This window comes from Coffea arabica, chromosome 5e (assembly GCF_036785885.1).
Source record: "Coffea arabica cultivar ET-39 chromosome 5e, Coffea Arabica ET-39 HiFi, whole genome shotgun sequence".
NCBI lineage: Eukaryota > Viridiplantae > Streptophyta > Magnoliopsida > Gentianales > Rubiaceae > Coffea > Coffea arabica.
Genome location: NC_092318.1, coordinates 48,269,973 through 48,290,909, shown reverse-complemented (window position 1 = coordinate 48,290,909; position 20,937 = coordinate 48,269,973). Strand labels below are relative to the sequence as shown.

The 20,937-nt window shown below is 35.5% G+C and overlaps 3 protein-coding genes and 1 non-coding gene across 5 annotated transcripts; 3 read left to right on the top strand and 1 right to left on the bottom strand.

Moving 5' to 3' along the window:
* The first annotated feature begins 1,521 nt into the window (after positions 1-1,521).
* LOC113689018 (uncharacterized) lies at positions 1,522-14,928 on the top strand. 2 transcript variants are annotated; one of them, XM_027206851.2, is made up of 19 exons: positions 1,522-1,988; positions 3,766-3,840; positions 4,135-4,285; positions 5,466-5,534; positions 5,666-5,838; positions 7,003-7,140; positions 7,634-7,759; positions 8,133-8,231; positions 10,136-10,256; positions 10,437-10,500; positions 11,359-11,413; positions 11,489-11,613; positions 12,117-12,190; positions 12,928-12,977; positions 13,104-13,190; positions 13,659-13,709; positions 13,793-13,876; positions 14,306-14,356; positions 14,614-14,928. In XM_027206851.2, the coding sequence occupies exons 1-19, from the start codon at positions 1,623-1,625 to the stop codon at positions 14,695-14,697; spliced, it is 2,043 nt and encodes a 680-aa protein (XP_027062652.2). In that variant the 5' UTR covers positions 1,522-1,622; the 3' UTR covers positions 14,698-14,928. The 2 variants fall into 2 exon arrangements, with proteins under 2 accessions (XP_027062652.2, XP_071904983.1); XM_072048882.1 differs by lacking the exon at positions 1,522-1,988 and adding an exon at positions 2,619-2,646.
* LOC113691194 (small nucleolar RNA snoR113) lies at positions 2,567-2,665 on the top strand. The gene has a single exon (XR_003448606.2). It is a non-coding gene; the product is annotated as a small nucleolar RNA snoR113 (small nucleolar RNA).
* A 1,665-nt stretch (positions 14,929-16,593) lies between the features above and the next one.
* On the top strand, positions 16,594-19,345 carry LOC140006642 (ras-related protein RABA1f). The gene is made up of 2 exons (XM_072048884.1): positions 16,594-17,004; positions 18,550-19,345. Exons 1-2 carry the CDS (start codon positions 16,784-16,786, stop codon positions 18,980-18,982), a joined length of 654 nt encoding a protein of 217 aa, XP_071904985.1. The 5' UTR covers positions 16,594-16,783; the 3' UTR covers positions 18,983-19,345.
* Positions 19,346-19,600: 255 nt separating this feature from the next.
* LOC140006641 (uncharacterized) lies at positions 19,601-20,684 on the bottom strand. Its single transcript, XM_072048883.1, has one exon. It carries the CDS (start codon positions 20,541-20,543, stop codon positions 19,722-19,724), a length of 822 nt encoding a protein of 273 aa, XP_071904984.1. The 5' UTR covers positions 20,544-20,684; the 3' UTR covers positions 19,601-19,721.
* Positions 20,685-20,937: the final 253 nt, after the last annotated feature.

The following is a 20,937-nucleotide window of genomic DNA, read 5'->3' as shown; positions in this document are numbered from 1 at the left end:
AGAAACTACCAAGGATCCATGAGTTCTAACAACAAATCTCTTGTTCCTTTTTAACAAGTAGTTCAGCACCTATATGCTGACATCCAACTTTGTTACAATCATCACCTTCTAGTTTTAGGAAAAAACATGTTTGAGTCACAACAAAAAAGGAGTTAGATATTCTTGATGGATTCTGTCATAAAAAAAACACATCTGAAAAGAATGAAATCTTTCCTTTTCACAAAAGTTAATCAAATCCTATGATAGAAAAAAAAAAAAAAAAGTTCAATGTGAGAACATATGGTTAAAACACATTATATCATTCATCAACCACATTTCTACATACAAAGAATTAAAGTTAAAACGACTTTTCTCTTACTTGAAGGTGGCTGTGCAGTTGAGGATCTTAACTTGATGATGATGGTCCTGATACTTCAGGTCTAAACTGCTTTGGACTGAAAAAAAAAATGGATATAGAGGTAAACAAAATGACTTTATATGGTAGAAGGTTCTTTAACATTTCTGGTAGTACTATTACACATTGTATCCAACCAGAAGTATTTTTTTTTCCCAACTAAGCTACTTTTTTAAAAAAAAAACTTATAATGCTATTTTGGGTGTGATTTTTGGGTAGTCAAGCACAATATAACATATTTAGAAGGTATTAAACTTTTTTCTTTATATGTAACCATTTCAAATTAGTATTCATAGCACATATTATTGAATGTGTCAGAGATGAGTTAAATAATAATGCAATTCATGGTATAATATCTAACTCTTAATCTACTTCAAATATCAATAAGTATAGATGGACAGTGTTAAATAAATTATTGTCAAAACGTCTTCAAATTCAATGATTCTTACTCACATTTATATGATTTAAACGAGTGCACAAGATATCGCATTTAAAGATGGTTAAAGATTTTTTCGATATGTCGCGATTTCAGTTTAATATGTTACATCATTAGATTGGTGGATGTGCAAAGAAAAATCTAAACATTGATGCAATTCATGGGTTAATGTTTAGATGTTAAATTGTTAATCGATTTTGGACTATAATAATTACAATTTGGACAAGTACCAAACAAGTGTGTTGTTATTATTTGCTTCAAATTTGATGGTCTAAACTCTAGATTGACACACACATATTTTCCAACAAACTACGTGAAAAATTTTTTAATTTTTGTTACTCGAAAAATTTCTTACTCCTCTTTTTGCATGACAAAATTGCAAAAATAATAGCATGAGATTTGAGCAAGTTTATTTTACACTAGTATGTTCATATCATACAATTTAAATTTAGAATTCAAATTATACTTTTATTTTAGAATTCATCAAGAAAATATTTGTTTCTTTTCATAAATAAATAAACACTAGCAAAAGAGGGTATCTTACAATCTATGTGGTAGGATCCTTTTTCTTTTTGTTTCCCCTCTTAATCACTCCAATAAATATCTTCATTTTCCAATGGGCACATAATGATTATTCCTTTTTTTTTTTTTGGAGTAAAATAATAATAAAAATGCTCATTTTCGATAGTGCTTAAACGCTAAACCCTATCACATGTTAAAGTAATTGTTCCTTTCATTTCTAAAACCCCCAAAACCTCTCCATCACTCCTCCGGCGCCGGAGGTCACCGGAAATGGCTGGTCCACTGCTCCGTTCTCTATTATCTGCTGCCACTAAAAAATCCCTTTCCTCCTCAACTTCATGTTTCCAACATAACCATCTCTCTATTAAAACCCACTTATTCACGCGCCACGCCGGCATTTCACGCGCCTTCTCGACGGCGGCCACAGCTACGAGTGCAGCATCAGCAGCTTCGGCTCCAAGCGGCGCAATTGACCCCAGCAGGCTTAGGAATGTTGCCGTAATAGCTCACGTCGACCATGGCAAAACCACACTTATGGATCGGCTCCTCCGCCAGTGCGGCGCCGATATCCCCCATGAACGTGCAATGGATTCCATTAGCCTCGAGCGTGAGCGCGGTATCACTATTGCTTCCAAGGTTTACACTTCATTTTCTTTAATTTAGCAACCTTTTTTAGTATTATCTCAGTTTTTTTTTACTACTGTTTTTTATTTTTTGTACTTTCGTGTTATAATATCCTAAGGGTACTAAAGTTTCGATTTTGAGTTGGAAATTTTGGCTCTTGGCTTACAATCTTCCCATATGAAGTAAGATTTTTTTTTCCAGTTGAAATGAATTAACGTGATAGAATAATGATGGGACACTTATCACGCATTGGAATTGGTCTTCTGAAACGTAAAATTTATGTGTATAACAGATAAATGCACAGCTGAATCTTGCATATCCAGTTGTTGACTGGGTGAAGTTGTTTCATTCGAATTGTTTTTCATTTTGCTTTAGAAATGCAACTGGGTGAAAGTTTTACAGTAGATAGTCAAAAGCAAAGGAATAGAAGAGGATTGTATACACTAGACACTAACAAAAGAAAATTAAGTCTATTTTCCAGGATAATATGAGGGTTGATTTTGACTTTCTGGTACCACCTTGCCAGTGAAGTTGCTTTAGTGAGATTTGAGTTATTTTCTGGTGTATTTTTTGTCCTTCTTTCCAGTGACTGGCAATGAGGAAAAAAAGGCCGGACTTACGGCTGCTACCTAGTCTATTGTTGGTAGTAGATTGATGAATTTCAAGCAAGGTATTTTTCACTGAGCCAGTACGGAATTTAACAATTATTAGGACTCTTGGTAGTTGTTCCTTTATTTCTAGATAACAATATTTGGGGTTCTATCTATCTCTGTATATATATATATATATATATATATGTATGTATGTATGTATATATATATATTTTTTTTGGGTTCTATAGGTAAGAATATTTCAGTTTACATAGAAGATTACTTTAACTAGTGTTTCTGTCATTTTGCCTAGACATGCATTCTTCTATGGGAAGTTACTTTTATCATATAAGTGAATCATTTAAGTATAAAAGAGCTTTGTATGATCGTTTTGGCTGTTAATTACGCTATTATTTCATTTTTGTCTGCTGGGCGAATTAGGATGACATTGGGGTGGGATTTAACTCATAACCTTGGGGGATTGAACTGTCGAATAGGCAAACAATTTTAAGGTTCTAGTGATGGATTATCTATTAGATTTTGGTGTTCATTCTTTGATTTTTGAAAATAATGAACTATGTAATCCTTTCGGTAATAATTTTATATTCTCTAATATTATATTGTGATGATCAGTACACTAGCTTGTTAGAATGGCACTAGAAATGTGAAAGAGAAATTATGAAAATGCCTAAAGTAAAAAGAAGATGTGACCTTCCAGAGTTATTCTGAGATGGAAAGACGAGTATAGTTTGTTTGGTTAGCATGATGTTTATTTCACAGCAGGTTTAGTTAGCCTTTCATGTATTGCTATGGTGTCATAGGAGGTGGATTACTTCATAAGACATTTCTGTTGTCCTTGCACCCCTATTTTTTGCAATGAAGGAGGACGCAATCAGGTATCCATAGGTGATCCAGAACACTTTATTTTTGGGTCCTATTGGTTGAATTACTGCTTTAAATGAACCAAATAAATCAACAATATTTTTAGGTCGTCATCTTTGGGTATAGAGATCTAATTAATTTGTTAGTCATCAAGTCTCTGGAATTTCTTCATGATTTTTACTTTCATGTGCATCTCTTCAAATTCAGGTGAATTAGATGATTCTTCAACTATCTTATATTCTTGGCAAAGCGCTGCTTTCAGTTAGTGGTTGTATATGTTTCTGAATCCTATTTCATAATCTTCTCATCATTTGCAGGTCACTTTAATTTCGTGGAAGGAAAATGAGCTAAACATGGTTGACACTCCTGGACATGCAGATTTTGGTGGTGAAGTATGCACTTATGAGGGTTGTTTTAAACAGTTTTTACTTAAATATGGTGTGAATGATGTAAATATTTATGAAACTGAAGCTGATGTTGTTGATAAGCCTCTGGTGAGCATTTGTCAGAAAAAACTCCTTTAACTTGGGGCTCAAGATAGTTGAAAAAAGAAAAGATTGAAGAATACTAGAAGGAAAAAAAAGCTTCAGAGGAATATAGGAAATGCTTGAGGAATAATACCTGTTACCGTTGTTATTTTTTCCACAAGTGGTTATAATTTTCTTTTCCTTTGTCTAATTTCATAGGTTGAGCGAGTAGTTGGCATGGTTGAGGGTGCAATTTTAGTTGTAGATGCTGGTGAGGGTCCACTAGCACAGACAAAATTTGTACTTGCTAAGGCCTTAAAATATGGACTGAGACCTATTCTTCTTCTGAACAAAGTAGATCGACCGGCAGGTATAAGTTCTGTGGGTATTCTTGTTTCCTCTCAGGAACTTGTGATATATGTTTTTGTTTTTCCTTTTTATGTTGTTTCTTATGATCTATTCTTCTAAAAAGAATTGGTTAACCTGCATTTATGAGTTCGATCACTGTTTCTGTATTTGAAGTGGTTATTGGTGAGATTTGCCTGTGCACTGGTACTAATGTTGGATATTTTGTTGCATAGTTCCTTTTTACCTTTTCCCTTTACAATCACTTACGTTTGCAAAATCTGTTGCACTTTTTTCCACAAGTTCATTCTTCTAGTACTTTCTATAGATTGGGCAGGGATATGTAGAATTGCATGTATCCTACCCTATCCTTGTTAAGCGAATTGAATTCAGTTTCATTTGGTAGCTTCTCGCTCATACAATTGCTGGTATTCCTTACCTTATCCTTGTAAAGTGAATTGAATTCAGTTTCATTTGGTAGCTGCTCGCTAATAGTGCAGTATCCAACTTTCCACCTCGTGATTTTGTTCATAAAGAAACCATAATTAATAGTTTGTGTTCACAAGCAATTTTTTTTAAAGTCCCTACTTTCTCCAAATTACTGTGATGTTACTGAATTTATACCTGCACAACTATTCTGTTGTGAGGAGCTTCTTCCTAATTCTGTGTTTCTAGTTTGTCCTCCTACTGATTAACGTGATGAAACTTCTGGTGGTGAAACCTAGGATGATGGTTCATCATATTTGAGAAACATGCCAAAAATCAGAAGGCTAAGACTTTGAGGTCTTGAAGACTGTGTAACTAATCACCCAGTCTTGTATTGCTTTGACAAGTAATTGCTAACGATATCTAGACAATCAAAGATCTCTTATGTGTGCATGTGTATACTGAACTAAAGTCTTTCATGGCCAAGATTTTCAAGAACGTTTGGTGCATTACCGTTTAAATATTGACGGGATTACCGTCCATTAGTAGATGACCGTCATGACTGTCTTGGCTTAGTGTGTCACATGGTCATTGGGTTTGACATTTGGTTTGTGAGAGGTGAAACTATCAAGATCACTGCCCTTTTTCTTTTTCTAATTTGCTCTTATTTCATCATATGAAGCAAGTGATTTCTACTTCAAATTGGTTCATCTTTTGTGGCGTAAATTGTTTATTTCATCTGGTATATGATCCTCATTTATCTGATTGTGCATGTCCAGTTACTGAGGAAAGATGCAATGAAGTTGAGAGCCTCGTTTTTGACCTCTTTGCAAATCTTGGTGCTTCAGGTGCTGGAATTTGGTTCCACAAATGATTGATTTCTTGTGTTTAAGTTTTTTCATATATCTTTTGTTTTTAAGCCTTGTGATATTATAAAAATTGTTTCTGATTCTTGTTTCTTTTGGTTCTGTTGTTGCAGAGGAACAACTTGATTTTCCTGTTCTTTATGCTTCAGCAAAAGAAGGATGGGCTTCATCCAACTATACAAAATGTCCTCCAGATGATGCTAAAAATATGTCTCAGCTGCTTGATGCAATCATAAGACATGTTCCTCCACCTACTGCTAGCCTTGATGCCCCTTTCCAAATGCTGGTTGGTTATCAAATGTTCATTCTCTTTCTCGGAATTAATGCCCAAACATGTTCATAGAGCTTTGTCCCCTTTGTGCGTATACGCGCAATAGAGTAATAGATGCAGCTTATGTTCGTTAGTTCAAACAATGCTCATACTGTGCAAGGCTTTTAATGGCTCTTTATCTGATTTTACTAAGCATTAGTAAGAGGTTGACATTAATCTATCTAAACCAAGTAGTATGATCATAGGATACCCTGTTTTAATTCTGTAGCAGAAATCTGTCAGTGCTTCCTGCCATGATGGTGGCAGGAGTGTATTATACTATCATTTCTTGTCAAATTCTTAATTGATATGTTGAATCGCAAAATTGTGTAACTTCTAAAACTAATGGAATTTGATTCTGGGAGCAGGACAGGATAAGGTGCAAAAGTCTGTATTTTAGTTTGAATAAGTGAATTACTTCATCAATTAGAAGATTTGAAACCAATGCGAGAGGAAGCTTGTTAGTTTGGGGACAAAATCTGGTGACTCCATCACTGATATTGAGTGAATGGGTTGCTATTGCTCTATAAGAGCAGGAGTTGGTGGTATGAGCTTTGGCCAAGCATTAGGCTTAAATTGAATACATAAGTTATCGACCTGATTAAATGCATCCAAAATGGGTCCATGGCCCATTTTGTTTTGGTTTTTTCTGTTAAATTTAGGAAAAATTGTATACCTACAGCTGAATAAGTATTGTAAAATTTGATAGTGGGTTTATATGTACTAGCATTGCTTGATTTGAGATGAAATTACATGTAAGCATATATAACATAGCCTCACAAGACTGTAATGCCAGTGGATACCATCTCTCTAGTTTTCTATGCGTGAAATGTGTATGAAGGTTTTCTTCCATGTGAACTGGTGATTCGTGAGGAAATTGGACTAGTGCATTTTGGGAATAGTATTCTTGCAACTTGTAGACATGATGCTTTTCTTTTGTATTTCTCCTAATTGTCCTGGTAGTAATACTTGGATCAGCGCATTAGCATATGCTTATGATTTTTTTTGTTTGTCGGATTTCCTCTTTTTTTTTTTTCCTTTTGTTATTTCATCTTTGTTTTTCTAAATTTTCTTGTTCCTTTTGATGCCTTCATTCTTTGCATGGAAACATTGAAAAAGATCCTTAACAGTTCTTTTCAGGTTTCCATGATGGAACGAGATTCATATCTTGGGAGAATTTTGACGGGGCGAATATATTCTGGAATAGTGCACATTGGTGATAAAATCCATGGACTTCGTGAATCAGATTCTGGAACTGTCAAAATCGAAGAAGGCAAGGTTTGTCATTGTCAATGGCTGTTGGAAGTTCTCATTAATCGTAGGTTCATTATTCAAACAAAAAATTTCTATATAAAAAGAACATTTTAATGGTAATCAACAGCAGAACACCCTCCACCCCAACCCCCATTTCCCCAAAAAAAAGGTGGAAAGTTGTATCTGTGCCCACACATTGTATATGTTTCATAGATCTATGGGAGAATCTACTTTGCCCCAAGATTTAACTAGTTTCTCATGTCCTGTTGATGCATATGTGTAGGGCTCTGCAGGTTACACCATCATAGTGTAGCTACTGATGGTTGTCCCTTGTTACTTCCTTTTTCCCTGAAATTAGAATAGGAATATAAAATTCCTGAGTTCAGATCGGGATTGATGTTTTCTGCAAGGAGAGGCCTCAATTCATGTTCCATTTGTAGTTATATGCTTAAAGTAATCTGTGCATTGTTTATCATAGTTTTGAACTTGATTAGCCTAATAAATTCATGCCATATAGGTTGTGAAGCTGATGAAGAAGAAGGGTACTAGCATGGTGTTAGTTGATAGTGCTGGTGCTGGTGACATAGTGTCAATGGCTGGGTTGACAAGGCCAGCAATAGGTCACACAGTTGCAAATGTTGAGGTTTGTTGTTAATCAAATGCTTCAGCGCTGTTTTTTCTTTTCTTATAGTAATGATTAGGCATTATGTGTTAAGATGATTACAGTGTCAGTATTCTGTATGCTTTTCTGTGTTCAACATTCATCTCTCAGGAAACTTGTTTACTTTCTTGGGCCTTTCTTTGAAGTTAAATCTGTTATACTTGCTTTGACTTGTCTTAAGGTTGTCCAATTGCTTAGCAGCATGTTAGAATATATATTTCATCATCTGTATGATTGAATTATTTTTTCAACCCTGGTATATGGTATGTTATGACTACATTTTTTAGGAACATCTTTGAATATGTTTTTGATCATCTGTATGACTGATTATTTGTTTAACCCTGATATATGGTAGGTTATGACTACATTGCCCACAGTTCAGCTTGATCCCCCAACCATTTCAATGACCTTCAGTGTGAATGACTCTCCTTTGGCTGGACGTGATGGTACCCATGTGAGTGGCCTGTATGGGCTAGTTTTTTATTATTTTTTTTTCTACCCTCCCAATTGACGCGTTCTCCTTGAACCAGCCTGTAGTTAACTATCGGCTATGACAAGTTAGAAATGCTTTGTGGAGAAATGCTTAGTTGTATATAATATAGGACATCATCTGACTTTCCATTTTAGAAGCCATGAAAGTCCTAAGAGGTAGGAGCAGTGAACTGCAGGATAGAAAGCTGTGTTGATATATGTAGCATTGCCCTTTTATTTTATTTTTATCTTTTATGTTATTTTGTTTTTCTAATTTTATGTTTTGGGAAGAAGGTTAGGAAATGCTCAAGGGTAGCATGAAGCAAAAACCATGAATATATTCTATTTACTTTGTTTTCTTTCTAGACCACCTCCATGATGTCTTCCTGGCAATTGAACACAGACACTATAAACATGCACATACAGATGAAAAGATATGTTAAAACATTTATAATTTGAGAGGGCCATTCTCACATTACGCCCTTGCTAGGATTTCTTTTTTGGTTTTTCATCACTAATTTTCTGCTACTCTATTTTTGGTCGGGTGGTCTATCCTTCCTGTTTATTCTGTCTAGTTTGCCTACATAGGGAAATGAGGGTGGAGAATTGGGGATTCCTTATGTTGTTTCTGTTTTAAGGGTATAAATGAGCTAAGTGGAGCTCAAAAACTACGCAAGCTGGTCTTCTTTATGATTGAAGGTGTTCTCAATCAATCAATCTGAACTCATGTAGCTTGAGTTTGTTGTTTTTGCTGTTTTCTATGTGTTCAAACCTATCATGTCACTTTAACCAAGTAAACATGTGCTTAGGGTTGAATTGATTGGCTGACACTCCAGTTGATCTCTGAGTAGCTCAATTCATTCTCAAACATATTTTAGTTCACAAAATAGGAGCATAGATTTTCGTCGGACAGTGCTGTAATAAGTTTCTTTGTTCTTGTATATTGGAAAGGGTAAAAAACAAAAAAAATCCCTTGTGGTAAACCTAATAAACAGAAAAGCCCCTTGTGGTTTCAAAACGTACAAAACGACACCTCATGTTTTGAACTAAATTGTAAAGGTGACGGAATCTGTTAAAATTAACGGAAATGATTTATTGGAACCTAAAAACTAATTTTTTATACCTAATTTTTAACAAATATACCTGTTCTACCCCTTAGCCTCCAATTCTCTCTCTCTAGAGAATGAAACAAATGATTTTGTTGAGCTGCCTTTTGCTTAGTTATATCAGGGCATTTTTGTCATTTCATCCATTCCCGTTAATTTTAACAGATTTCGCCACCTTTACAATTTAGTTCAAAGTATGAGGTGTCGTGTTGTATGTTTTGAAATTACAGGAGGCTTTTCTGTATATTAGGTTTGCCACGGGGTTTTTTTGTTTTTTACCCTATTGGAAAAGATAAGGTTTATATCATACTTTGTTAGTTGCCGGATTGATAAATAGGTCATTAGGGGCAATGAGAGGGCTCAAGTATGTTTACACTAAAGTAATTGTGCCAATCATAAAGTCAAACATTTTGAACAACATCAACCTTATAATTTTTTCCTAGTATCAAGTCTCTGATCGCGTGATCGGTTAATTCTTCACATCCACCACTTACAGCAAGTACTCCTCAAGTATATTTTACTATTTTAGCACTAGTTTAAAGCCCTATCTGCCAGCTTCCTCTTGTCCTGTCTTCATTTTTTCTGTGTCATTTAAGGGTGTTTGAAAGACCACAAGAAATTGATCATTGACTGATAAGCGACAAATGTGCACCCAGATTGAATCATGCCAATTGGATGTCTTAATGCTTCATATTTGGATCAGATATTTTAACCTCCTAATGACAAAGTAAACTCTTCCCCATTGTATGAACAGCACAACATTTGGTGTTTATGTTTTCAGTTGACTGGCGGAAAAATTGGGGATCGGCTTATAGCCGAAGCAGAAACAAATCTCGCCATAAACGTTATACCAGGCCTGTCAGATTCATATGAAGTTCAAGGGAGGGGAGAACTTCAATTGGGCAAGTTTTATTTATTTATTTTAATAAGATTAGTCTATCCAACTTATCCTTTGTTCTTCTTTCTCCAAGACGAAAGATTATGTTTTCTTGTAGTTTCAGTAGAATGTGTTTTGAGTCCAGCCTTATTGGACATGTCATGTTTAGTTAGTTAAGTATATTGTCCTTCATTTGTTGATGTAGGTATCTTGATTGAGAATATGAGGCGTGAAGGATTTGAATTATCTGTCTCACCACCTAAAGTCATGTAAGCTTTTTGTTCCATTGCCCTGGTGCATTGTCTCCCACTTTATGTTCCTTGCATAGCATAATAGCGTACAGTAAATTATTTGCTAGCGATGCTATTGTTGTCTTTGCAGTTTGTTTTGTGGTCATTATGGTTACAATGGCATATAGTGATATATTTCCAGATTTAAGGCTGTGTAGAAAATATGAGAAAACGTATATGTTATTTAATCTCATTGGTTTCATTGTTCTCATAAATAGGGAAGAGAACTGATCACTATATATAAAGCGACTCACCCTTAAACAAGACACTTCCATTTTCCTTTCAAAAGGTTTATAGCAGTTCCTCTTTACTTATCACATATCTCCTATTTCTTTTTCTTTTTTTTTTTTTTGTATTTTTGGCTTCTCCTGTACAAATATATGCTTGGTATACTGCCCTTCCTATTCATGTCTTATTGCTATCTACTTGAAGAGAAAAAGAAATCTGCTTATGCAGCCTAAAAGATCAAATCTAGAAATGAATATTGACCTCTCGTTTCACTAGTTTTTACCTACAAATAAATCTTGATGTTCACGTGAACATTGTTATCAAATACTCTGCATTTTGACTGCTACCTGCTTCTTGTTGCAGTTTGCAAGCTGTAATTGAATAAATTTTCTATTTTTGTTTCCTTCTAAGTTCCTGATAAAGTATCTTTGCAAAGTAAAGGGGATGATCATTTTTACTGCCATAAATAGTCATTAATGCTTCTTTGGTTTTGAACTTCCAACAGAACAGTTATTCACCACTTCTCTCTCTCCCCCCCTCGCCCCCAAAATCAAAAAAACAAAATACAAATACATTCCCTTGGATTGAGCAAATTTTTTTCTGTTTCAGGTACAAAACAGAGAATGGTGAGAAGCTAGAACCAATTGAAGAAGTGACTATAGAGGTGAGGGAAATTGAATGTTACATTGCTCTTCTTTGACTTGTGAAATCTGAAGAGAATTGAGGTTGCTTTCTGTAGGTCAATGAACAGCATGTTGGTTTAGTATTGGATGCACTTTCTCACAGAAAAGCTGAGGTTGCAGACATGGGTCCTGTTCCAGGCCACGATGATCGGACTAAAATCTGTCTGACTTGTCCTTCAAGGTTTTTCTTATTTCTTAATCTGATGTCTTTCTTGCTGCTCATGGCATTCTTACCTGAGATTTGTATATCTGGCATGACATGTCTTTGCTCGTGTGTGTATTTACAAATTAAATATGTTGAACTGGTTGATTGGTTTTGACTGTTGAATCTGAGGTCCCACTTTCACATGGATAACAGATCGGTGAACCTTGAACAAGTTTATTGTGGTCTGTGGTAATAGCAATGTGGTCCAGTTAAATATCAGCAGAGTTATTTGTTTCCAAGCTGATATGATAAATCTCCTTTAATGCAAATAATTTCTTCCTCCAATCAATGTGACATATAAGACATCTATGTGTAACAAACGTACCAACTGACATTCTTATTGTGACTGGGTGTTCTAGGCTGGAAATTTCATTTATAAAGTCTAGTCTTTTTTTGCTTTTGTTGTTCTGAACTGTAAGTTGGGGTCAACTTAGGTAACTTGTGAGGAGTATCGATTCTCTTGTTTCCCATCATTACAGGGGCCTTGTCGGATACAGAAGTGTATTCAGCAGTGACACACGAGGAACTGGATTTATGCACCGTGCTTTCCTGAGTATGCTGTTCTGCTTTCTTCTGTAGTTCTTCACATTGCCTTCATGCTTTTCATTTGAGGTTATGTAATTTGGGACCTCTTTGTAGACATATATGCTGCTCCATATGGTGGAAAATCAATTTAATGCTCTTTTCTCTTTCATTTATTTGCACTTCAATCTTATGAGTTCTTTTCAGAGTAATTTAAGTCATCGTCATTCATGTAGCAAACTGTATTTTAATCTTGCATACCTGTTGTTGAGCAATTTGTGGTCTGCTCTCGACCCTGTAGCTCTGAAAAGCTCAATCTTTTTATTTGGTTGGGTTATTGGACTTTTGTTTTATACCATATTTCAGAAGGATTTGGATTAATACGGTTGACATAAATAGATACAGAAAGTCACGTTACTTTTCTTCTGGTTCAAATTGGGACGACAAACCAGAGCCTTTGCTTTAAGTTGTACCATTACTGATATGTGATGTGACATGATAGAAGTAATCCCTTGGGATAGATGTTTTGCTATGTAATTATGCACATGCCTTTTATGTTCCAGTGCTTTTTGCTGATAATTTAATTGTATCTGTCTGGTAGTATTATACTTGTGGATGCTTGTTACCATCTGGCTAGAAATCATACTTATGATTGCTTGTTTCTTTTCATTTCCGTTTGTTAATAATTTTAACCACTTGTTCCTTGCATTGCTGGTACTTTTCATTGATGAGTTTTCTCATATATGGCCATCTCTCTTTGTTCTGCAGCTTATGCTAAATATAGAGGTTCTCTTGGAAATGTCAGAAAAGGAGTATTGGTACATCTGTGCTTCTTTTTCAATTTCAACTCTAAAAAATTTGATGTGTATCTAACCACCTTTGAGAGCTGTATTGGTCCATATATGTCCAGTCATGCATCTAATTGCTTGAACTTGGTTCAACAGGTTTCCATGGGCTATGGAACAACTACAGCTTATGCGCTAATAAGTCTAGAACCTCGTGGGATTCTCTTCGTCACACCTGGGATGGAGGTTGCCTAAATTAGCCGATCTTTTCTTATTTGTCTGTCTCGCTGCTAAATTAGTTTGCCTTCACATAATCTCCCTCTCTTTTCTTTTATTTGTCTTTCCTGCTATTCTAATTTATACAATAACTTCATGCTTCATGTACCTATAGGTTATTCATGCGCACATACATAAATTTAGTTTTGGGTTTTACTGTATCTGGAACAGGTTCTTTTTTGAGTCATCATACGTGAATATATACTGCCAGGATATATCTGATCTTCTGTAGCGTTTCTTGGTGGGTTGTGGGGCTGGTGTTATGCAAGTTCCCCTATATTTTTACTTGTGACATTTTATGTATTTCTCTGTGGTGCATCCTTCTCTAGTCAATGACATAAATTTAGAAAATAATTAAAATGCACCTTACCTAGATGTGCAACTCTAGGATAGGAGTTTTCTTAGGTTATATTTGTGATTATTTGTGCAATTGTACAGACATATGATGGCATGATTGTCGGTGAGCATTCTCGAGACACAGATCTTGATGTAAGGAAATACATCTCTTTAAACTGTTTGTTGGTCTCTATCCCCTTGACTGTGATGCAAATGATCGTTGTTGCTTATCACAGGTTAATCCAGTAAGGATGAAGGAACTAACAAATGTACGGGCTGCTAGCAAGGATGAGAATGTTAAACTATCTCCACCTCGTCTTGTACGTATTTCTTTCAGCACTTTTGAACTTGGTTCTACTTCTGAGGGGTATAAGCCCATTGCTAGTGGAATTTTAAGTGGGACAATTGTTGGATAAGATTGAATTACTGGTGTCCTTGCATATTGCTGTTGGTGATTTTCCCTTTTTAGAAGTGGACTATCCTTGGCCCTGATTTTAGATCCATGGCCGCACCTAGAGTCAATAAGTCTTCCTCAGATTATTATTTCTAGAATTTTACACTGATTTTTGGTTTCAAGTGCATAGTTAATCACTTCCTTGTCAATTGAGCAACCTAATCATAAGATGCTGTGAATTAATTGCGTTCACCCGGATTGAACTTAAAAATATTCTCGACAAATATGCTTATGCGTTGGTGATGCAGTTGTTATAAAGTAGTCCTCATTTTTTGTCCGACTTTTTGGGTGGCAGATGACGCTAGAAGAAGCAATTGGGTATGTAGCCTCAGATGAGCTAATTGAGGTATGTCAATGTACTCCCTATAAATTGAGAATGCATGAAAAAATGAGACAGGAAACAAATGGTTGAATTTTGTTTGATGAGTAGGCAATTTAAGTTGCTTTCAAAGATTTTGTCAGGGTCCCTTTTCTCTGTATTGGGAGTTACCGGTCGATGATCTCTTATGCCTTTCTGTTTGTCACACTTCTTCAGCACTTATCTATCAGTTTTGTACTGCAGCCTAGCCTTTTGTTGAACCTGCAACTCTTTGGATCATGCAGGTTACTCCAAAAGCAATCAGGTTAAGGAAAAGATACCTTGATGTAAATAAGCGAAAAGCAATGAGAAACAGAACCAAGGAATAGACTCTGTCCTTGGACATTTTCCGTCTGGTTGCATTACTGTTCTGCTCCAGCAGTTATCCTGATGTATAGGTTATAGGTACCACATAGTTTAAAGTGCATTCTTTCAGCAACTTTGGGGAGTGATAATCAAAATTTTGTCCCAGCTTAGAAGATGTATTATAATTCAAAAGTAATATTTTAAGATACCAATAGCTATGATCCATCAATAATATAGCAATTGCTTTTCTCAAATACTCACAAGTCCAATCAGAAATCTACTTCAATTGGTTTTGGATGACAAGCAGCATTTTCTGAATTCTTGCCCTTTTAGGCGTACATGTATATATTTTTTGAAATTTCTCCTGTTGACAATTAAACAGTAAGAAGGAATACATTATTTTCTTTTGAAAATGCATTCAATCTTGATTTGCAGCGAAAGAACTCTTTATTAGCAATAAGAGACATTTTTCGTGAGCCAATTATCGTTAGGGTGTCAAATTGTTCATTAGTTCGATATAAACGAAAAGATAAATATGTTCAATAAATGCAATATATATAATACTTTAACAAAATTTTACTGTCATTTTAGAGAATCGTTTTTCAATTTCTACGCAATGATAGAAGTTTAAATTATAATTTTACCATACAAAAATTTTATCTAAAGGTATAATATTCAAAAGGGACGGTAGAATCTTTCTAATATTTAATGACATTGTAGAATTTATTTGCCTTATTTTATTCAGACAATCTCAGAAGGATTTTTGGGCTGTTGCAGAGCTAGTAGTAATTATTAGTTTCACGAAGAAGAAGAGGTTGGAAAGAAATCTTTGGGCAGATCATTACCAGTCCACCTGTTCACGTGCCACATCAAGTTGACGTAAATGCTGTTATTAGTAGTACTAATTATCAATCATGCGCCTTCTTAAAAAGGCTTAACGATTAAGTAATTAACCTCTAAAAAACTGCTTAAAAATGGAAAAAGAACAAAGGAGAAAGTTTGAATGAAACTGAGAGATAGGCTGTAGAAAATTCAAAAGAATTCACATTTGGTCAAAAGGTAATTTCCTTGTTTCCACCTCTTTCCCACTACCAAGTACCAACACACAGCCCACAACATACAACCATCATTATTGTGGTTACTTTTCAAAATTCAACATTGTACTACTCTTGGATAAATTGTTAAAAAAATTATAATCAACCTTTATGCCTAATGAAAAATTTGAAATCTAACACCAAATAAAGTAATTAAAAAAAACTCCTTAATGCACTATTGATCGAGTCAAATTTTGAATTTGGTATGAAAAAAATCAAGTTTCAACATAAAATTCAAATATTTTAACATCATATCAAGTTTAAAATTTGTAAATGTATTAGAATTTACACCTTCTTAATGCTACTATTGTTTGGGTGAAAATTTTGAACAAAATGACTACACACTTGACTTGAGTTTGACTTGAAAAAAAAAACAAATTTTAACTAATTAAATTGAACTTAAATGAGATTCAAAACATACTGAAATATTTCAATCTCGAATCAAGTTTAAAACCAGTAAATATATAATTACATACACAACAACATTAAGTAAAACACAAACTTGAATATAAAAGTCAAGAACCATGCAAAAAACTATTATATTCACCCTCTTTATGTTCATTTCCAATTTAAAAAATAATGATTACTTATAAAGAGCGAAAATTTATAAAGTTCAGTAATAGTAGTAGTATTTTGCGTTTGGGTTATTATTCTCTAAAATTTTTATTAAAAAATTTAATATAAATTCATGAATATGAGATAAAAAAAATAATTAAAAAATGTAATCAAATCACGTACGTAAAAGATTTTTCTAAAACTTCGGCCCATACCGTTTACGGAAAAGAAAAGAAAACAAAAGGAATATAGACCACTTGGGAGAAGTTTACTTATAAAAATTAAAATAAAATGCACCGAAGAGATCTCCCTCTTGCCTCCTTCAAAATCCCCCCCTTTTTCCATTTCCATTTCCATTTTTCTTCTTTCCCATTCCTTTCTCTCCCTCTATCTCCAAACAATCTACGCTAATAAAATAAGAGTATTTAGTTAGAGATAGAGGATTAATTTTCTGGTGATAATGGGGGCGTATAGAGCGGACGACGATTACGATTACTTGTTCAAGGTGGTTCTGATCGGCGATTCCGGCGTCGGAAAATCCAATTTGCTGTCGAGATTTACTCGCAATGAGTTCAGTCTCGAGTCCAAATCCACCATCGGCGTTGAATTCGCCACCCGCAGCATCCGCGTTGATGATAAAGTCGTTAAGGCTCAGATTTGGGACACTGCTGGTCAAGAGAGGTATCCGATTTTTTTCCACCATTTTCCCCTAATTTTTGCGCATAATGTCTTGTTTTTGCTTTGTTTATTAGCCTTAGTGATTTACTGTTGCGATTTTCCGGATTCTGCTCTGGGATGAGTACATTGTGCCTGTGAAGTTTTACGTTTGGTTCTTGGGTTTAGTTTTTTTGGGGACTTTTGGGAAAAAGGTGGAGATCTGTGATGATGAATCTGGGATTTTGATGGATTGGAATTTGTGGTGATTTTTTTTTTGTGATTTTTGAGATGGATTTGGGCTAGATCTGATGTATTTCTTTAGAATTGGTTAATTGAGGGCAAAAATCAATGGGAGAAACTTGGGTTTAAGCGAGAGTTTGTACAATCAGCTCATTGCTGATAATAGTATGGTGGGTGGGTTTTTGGGGTTTTGGGACGGAGGCAGGCGGAGGAGGTCAAACCGTAAAATATTTTCTGTGAAAAATTCATTTCCATTCATAAGTTGTCAGCAGTGGATAATTTACATCTGGCGATAAGAAAATTACTTTTCTGAAAGAAATTGAGAGCTAAAAGGATTGTTCCTTAGCTCGGATGAGCTGATGAATAAGGGTTAAGGCTGGCCTTCTCCATTCAAATAATGAGGCCTTCTGGTTTCGAATCAAGCTAGTGTGAGGAAAGCCTATTTGAGACTTGGAATTCCTAAAAGGAGAGCAAAAGGGGAGATCTATTTGCTCGGGGGAATTTGAATTGGTCTGAAGGTAAATGTGCTAGAACCAGTTAAGATACATGAAAGTTGCAACCTCTAATTGCCGGGTTATCGTGATATATGAAGATCACTGTGACCGAGCGAGTATAGTAGAACAAGAGGATTGACAAGGGTAGTAACCTGGGCAAGCAAACTGTAAAGCAAGAAATATTTGCAGTTCTTAGAATTGTTTGCTGAACCTAGAGTATGGTGTTAGAATTTCTGGAGTGTTTGTTATTTCATGCTACAATTCTGTGAGTTTATGGTGGTGTATGGGAGAGGGTAAATCTTTATAGTTAATTCCTTTTGGTAGACTTTGTGATGCTTAGAAGATCTAGTTAGTTGTATTGAAATTCGATTAGAATTCAGCACCCTATTTTTTGACGTTTGAATGCTTGACTTGACATATACATTGTTTATGGATATTTTTAGATGAAGATACCTAAAACATGGTTTTCGTGCACAAGCTGATACGTTACACTGTGGAAATGGTTAAGATCTTTGCAATTATAATAATTGTGTGAGGCATTTGCATTGTTTGTATGAAGTTGTTATGCAATGATCTGATGTTTTAAATTACTATCTAAGTTTTCTAAGCAGATATTGATTCCTTTAAAAAGTTGTTGAGTTTTCTGCATGTTATTCTTTTTTGTAAGACTAAGATACCCTTCCTATATACTGGCCTTTTCTCCGTTTCAATTTGGATACAGTCATGATGAGATCTGGATAAGTTCTTTCTTTTGTATAATATATTTTTCCGCTCTCTTTTGTGTTGGTAAAATCATTCACTGACTTCTCTGTTTCAATATTTTCTTCTGTTAAAGGTATCGTGCAATCACAAGTGCCTACTATCGTGGTGCTGTTGGAGCATTGTTAGTCTACGATGTCACTCGTCATGTTACATTTGAAAATGTTGAGAGATGGTTAAAGGAGCTTCGGGATCACACAGATTCGAACATTGTCATTATGCTTGTGGGAAACAAGGCAGATTTGCGCCACCTAAGGGCTGTTTCCACGGAGGATGCGAAGGCCTTTGCTGAAAGGGAAAACACGTTTTTTATGGAAACCTCTGCTCTGGAATCTATGAATGTGGAAAATGCCTTCACAGAGGTGCTAACTCAGATATATCGAGTTGTCAGCAGGAAAGCTCTTGAGGTTGGAGAGGATCCAGCAGCACTGCCTAAAGGACAGACAATTAATGTTGGCACTAAGGATGATGTTTCAGCTGTAAAAAAGGTTGGATGCTGCTCTGCTTAGATAGATAAATCTAGTGGAGGAAAATGGCGACATTTTTTAAGTTCTGATACCCATATGGCTAAGTAATATTTCCTCGACAAGTGTTGAATCACATAGATCTTTCATGGCAAAGATATTTTCTTCGGTACCATATGTTTTCTACTTAGCCTTTGTTAGCATATTATGTAAGAGAGTCTTCAGCTATCCCATGTTTGGCAGTACGACCAAGAGCTAGGGTCTCAGCGATTTCCTCGTTTTGTCGGCATTCCTCTCATTTATTGCTTTTCCACAATGTATCACTAATTAGCTTGAATATTTTAGGATTCCTTAGGTTGGAGTGTACTTTGATTGCTCAAGATTTGAATTAAGGTGCGGATTAAGACATGATTGTCTCTGCTTGTATCTTATTGTTTCATTATTTGTTCATTTTGGATGGATCAAAAGGAGTAATTATTTCCACAATGTGGATGAGAAATATATTGCAATAGTCGGATTTTATTATAGCATCTTCTCTAAATTTGTAGGTCTTGTAGCAACTCTTTTTAAGTTCTTGGTTATGTGTATGGGGAAACTCCATTGGTTGTCGAAACCGTGCATAATTTGTCAGTTTGCTTAGGATCATCCAATTCAGGCAAATGGTTAAAACTAAAGACATAACATCCCATTCATATGTTTTGAAATTGCTGTAGCAACATTGAATTCTATTTTTATCTTTCTTTCCAAGCCAAGTATCTGAGTCTAAAATTAGAAAATTTAGTGTCTATCCAATTCTCGTACTGCAGTCAAAATTTGGAAGTGCCGTGCGCTTGCAAATTGGGCAAACGTTTCGCTTGATCAACCATCCCTTGATGCAGTTGGAATGGTACTCATGTCCACATGCAAGAGTCGCCAATATCTCTTCGTTTTCGTACTCACTCTGGCACACCACACAAATTTCAGCCTCTTCATGCTCAGCCTGTTTTACACCAGGTGTTGTATGATATCTTCTAGTCTTCAGATGTTGGGAGATGGTTTCTTCCAGCCAATCATCTCCAGGACCATCCGATTCTTCAACATCAGCATTCGAATCTTCATGCAGATCAAACACCACAGGCTCCTGCCCACGACTCAGTTCAACCAATGCAGTCTCTTCTTCTGGCTCAATCCTAATCCGCATGAAGATGTTTGAAAATTGGTCATCAGATTCTTGAAACCAGCCACCAGTATTATTAGTGTTATTCTCCTCGTACTCCCCAGCCGGAGGAGGAAGTACGAGGTTTGCTGGTTGACTGATGTGATGATGATTATCAAAGCCAGTCGTTGCTTGCACATAATTCCCTTGCATCAACATTGCAGTGTTGTATGGCAGAGCGCTAGGAGTGAAACTGGAGCCAGGTAGCATTGGATAATGGTGGTAAGGAGGATATTCCAGGCTGCTGAAACCATAAATGGGCAGCAGAGAATGAGGGTACATCATACTCTGGTTGGGAAAGTAATTTGGGTAATACTGGTGGTTTTGCTGTTGTTGTTGGCCGCGGCGGCGGTGCTGTTGAATGTGGCTGTGGTGGTTTTCTGGCGGGCTGTTATCGTTTTTCTGCTGCATAATTCTGGTATTTTGATCGTTTGAAAGAATTCTGAAGTATAATGATATTGATTGAATAGGACTATAGGTGGATTATATATTGAGCGGTAATCGATTCTTAACTCCTAAGAAGGTTAGGATTCGGAATGCCAACGTCCGATTTTTGGCAATTCCTCTGTATAGCATACATTAGCCTAAATTTAGGAAACTCGTGATCCTAAAGCTGTTTGTTTTTTATCAATGAGTTTTCTTCTAATTTTATCTAATTTCTTCTTATGGATAAGAGAGAGGAAAAATGTAAATTTACCAAGAAGATTAGGACAAATAAGACGAGCAATTGAAGGGTAACTAGAGAAATTAATATGTAGAAATACAAATACGTAAGAAGAGGTTCTTAAAAAATGGGGCAAAATTA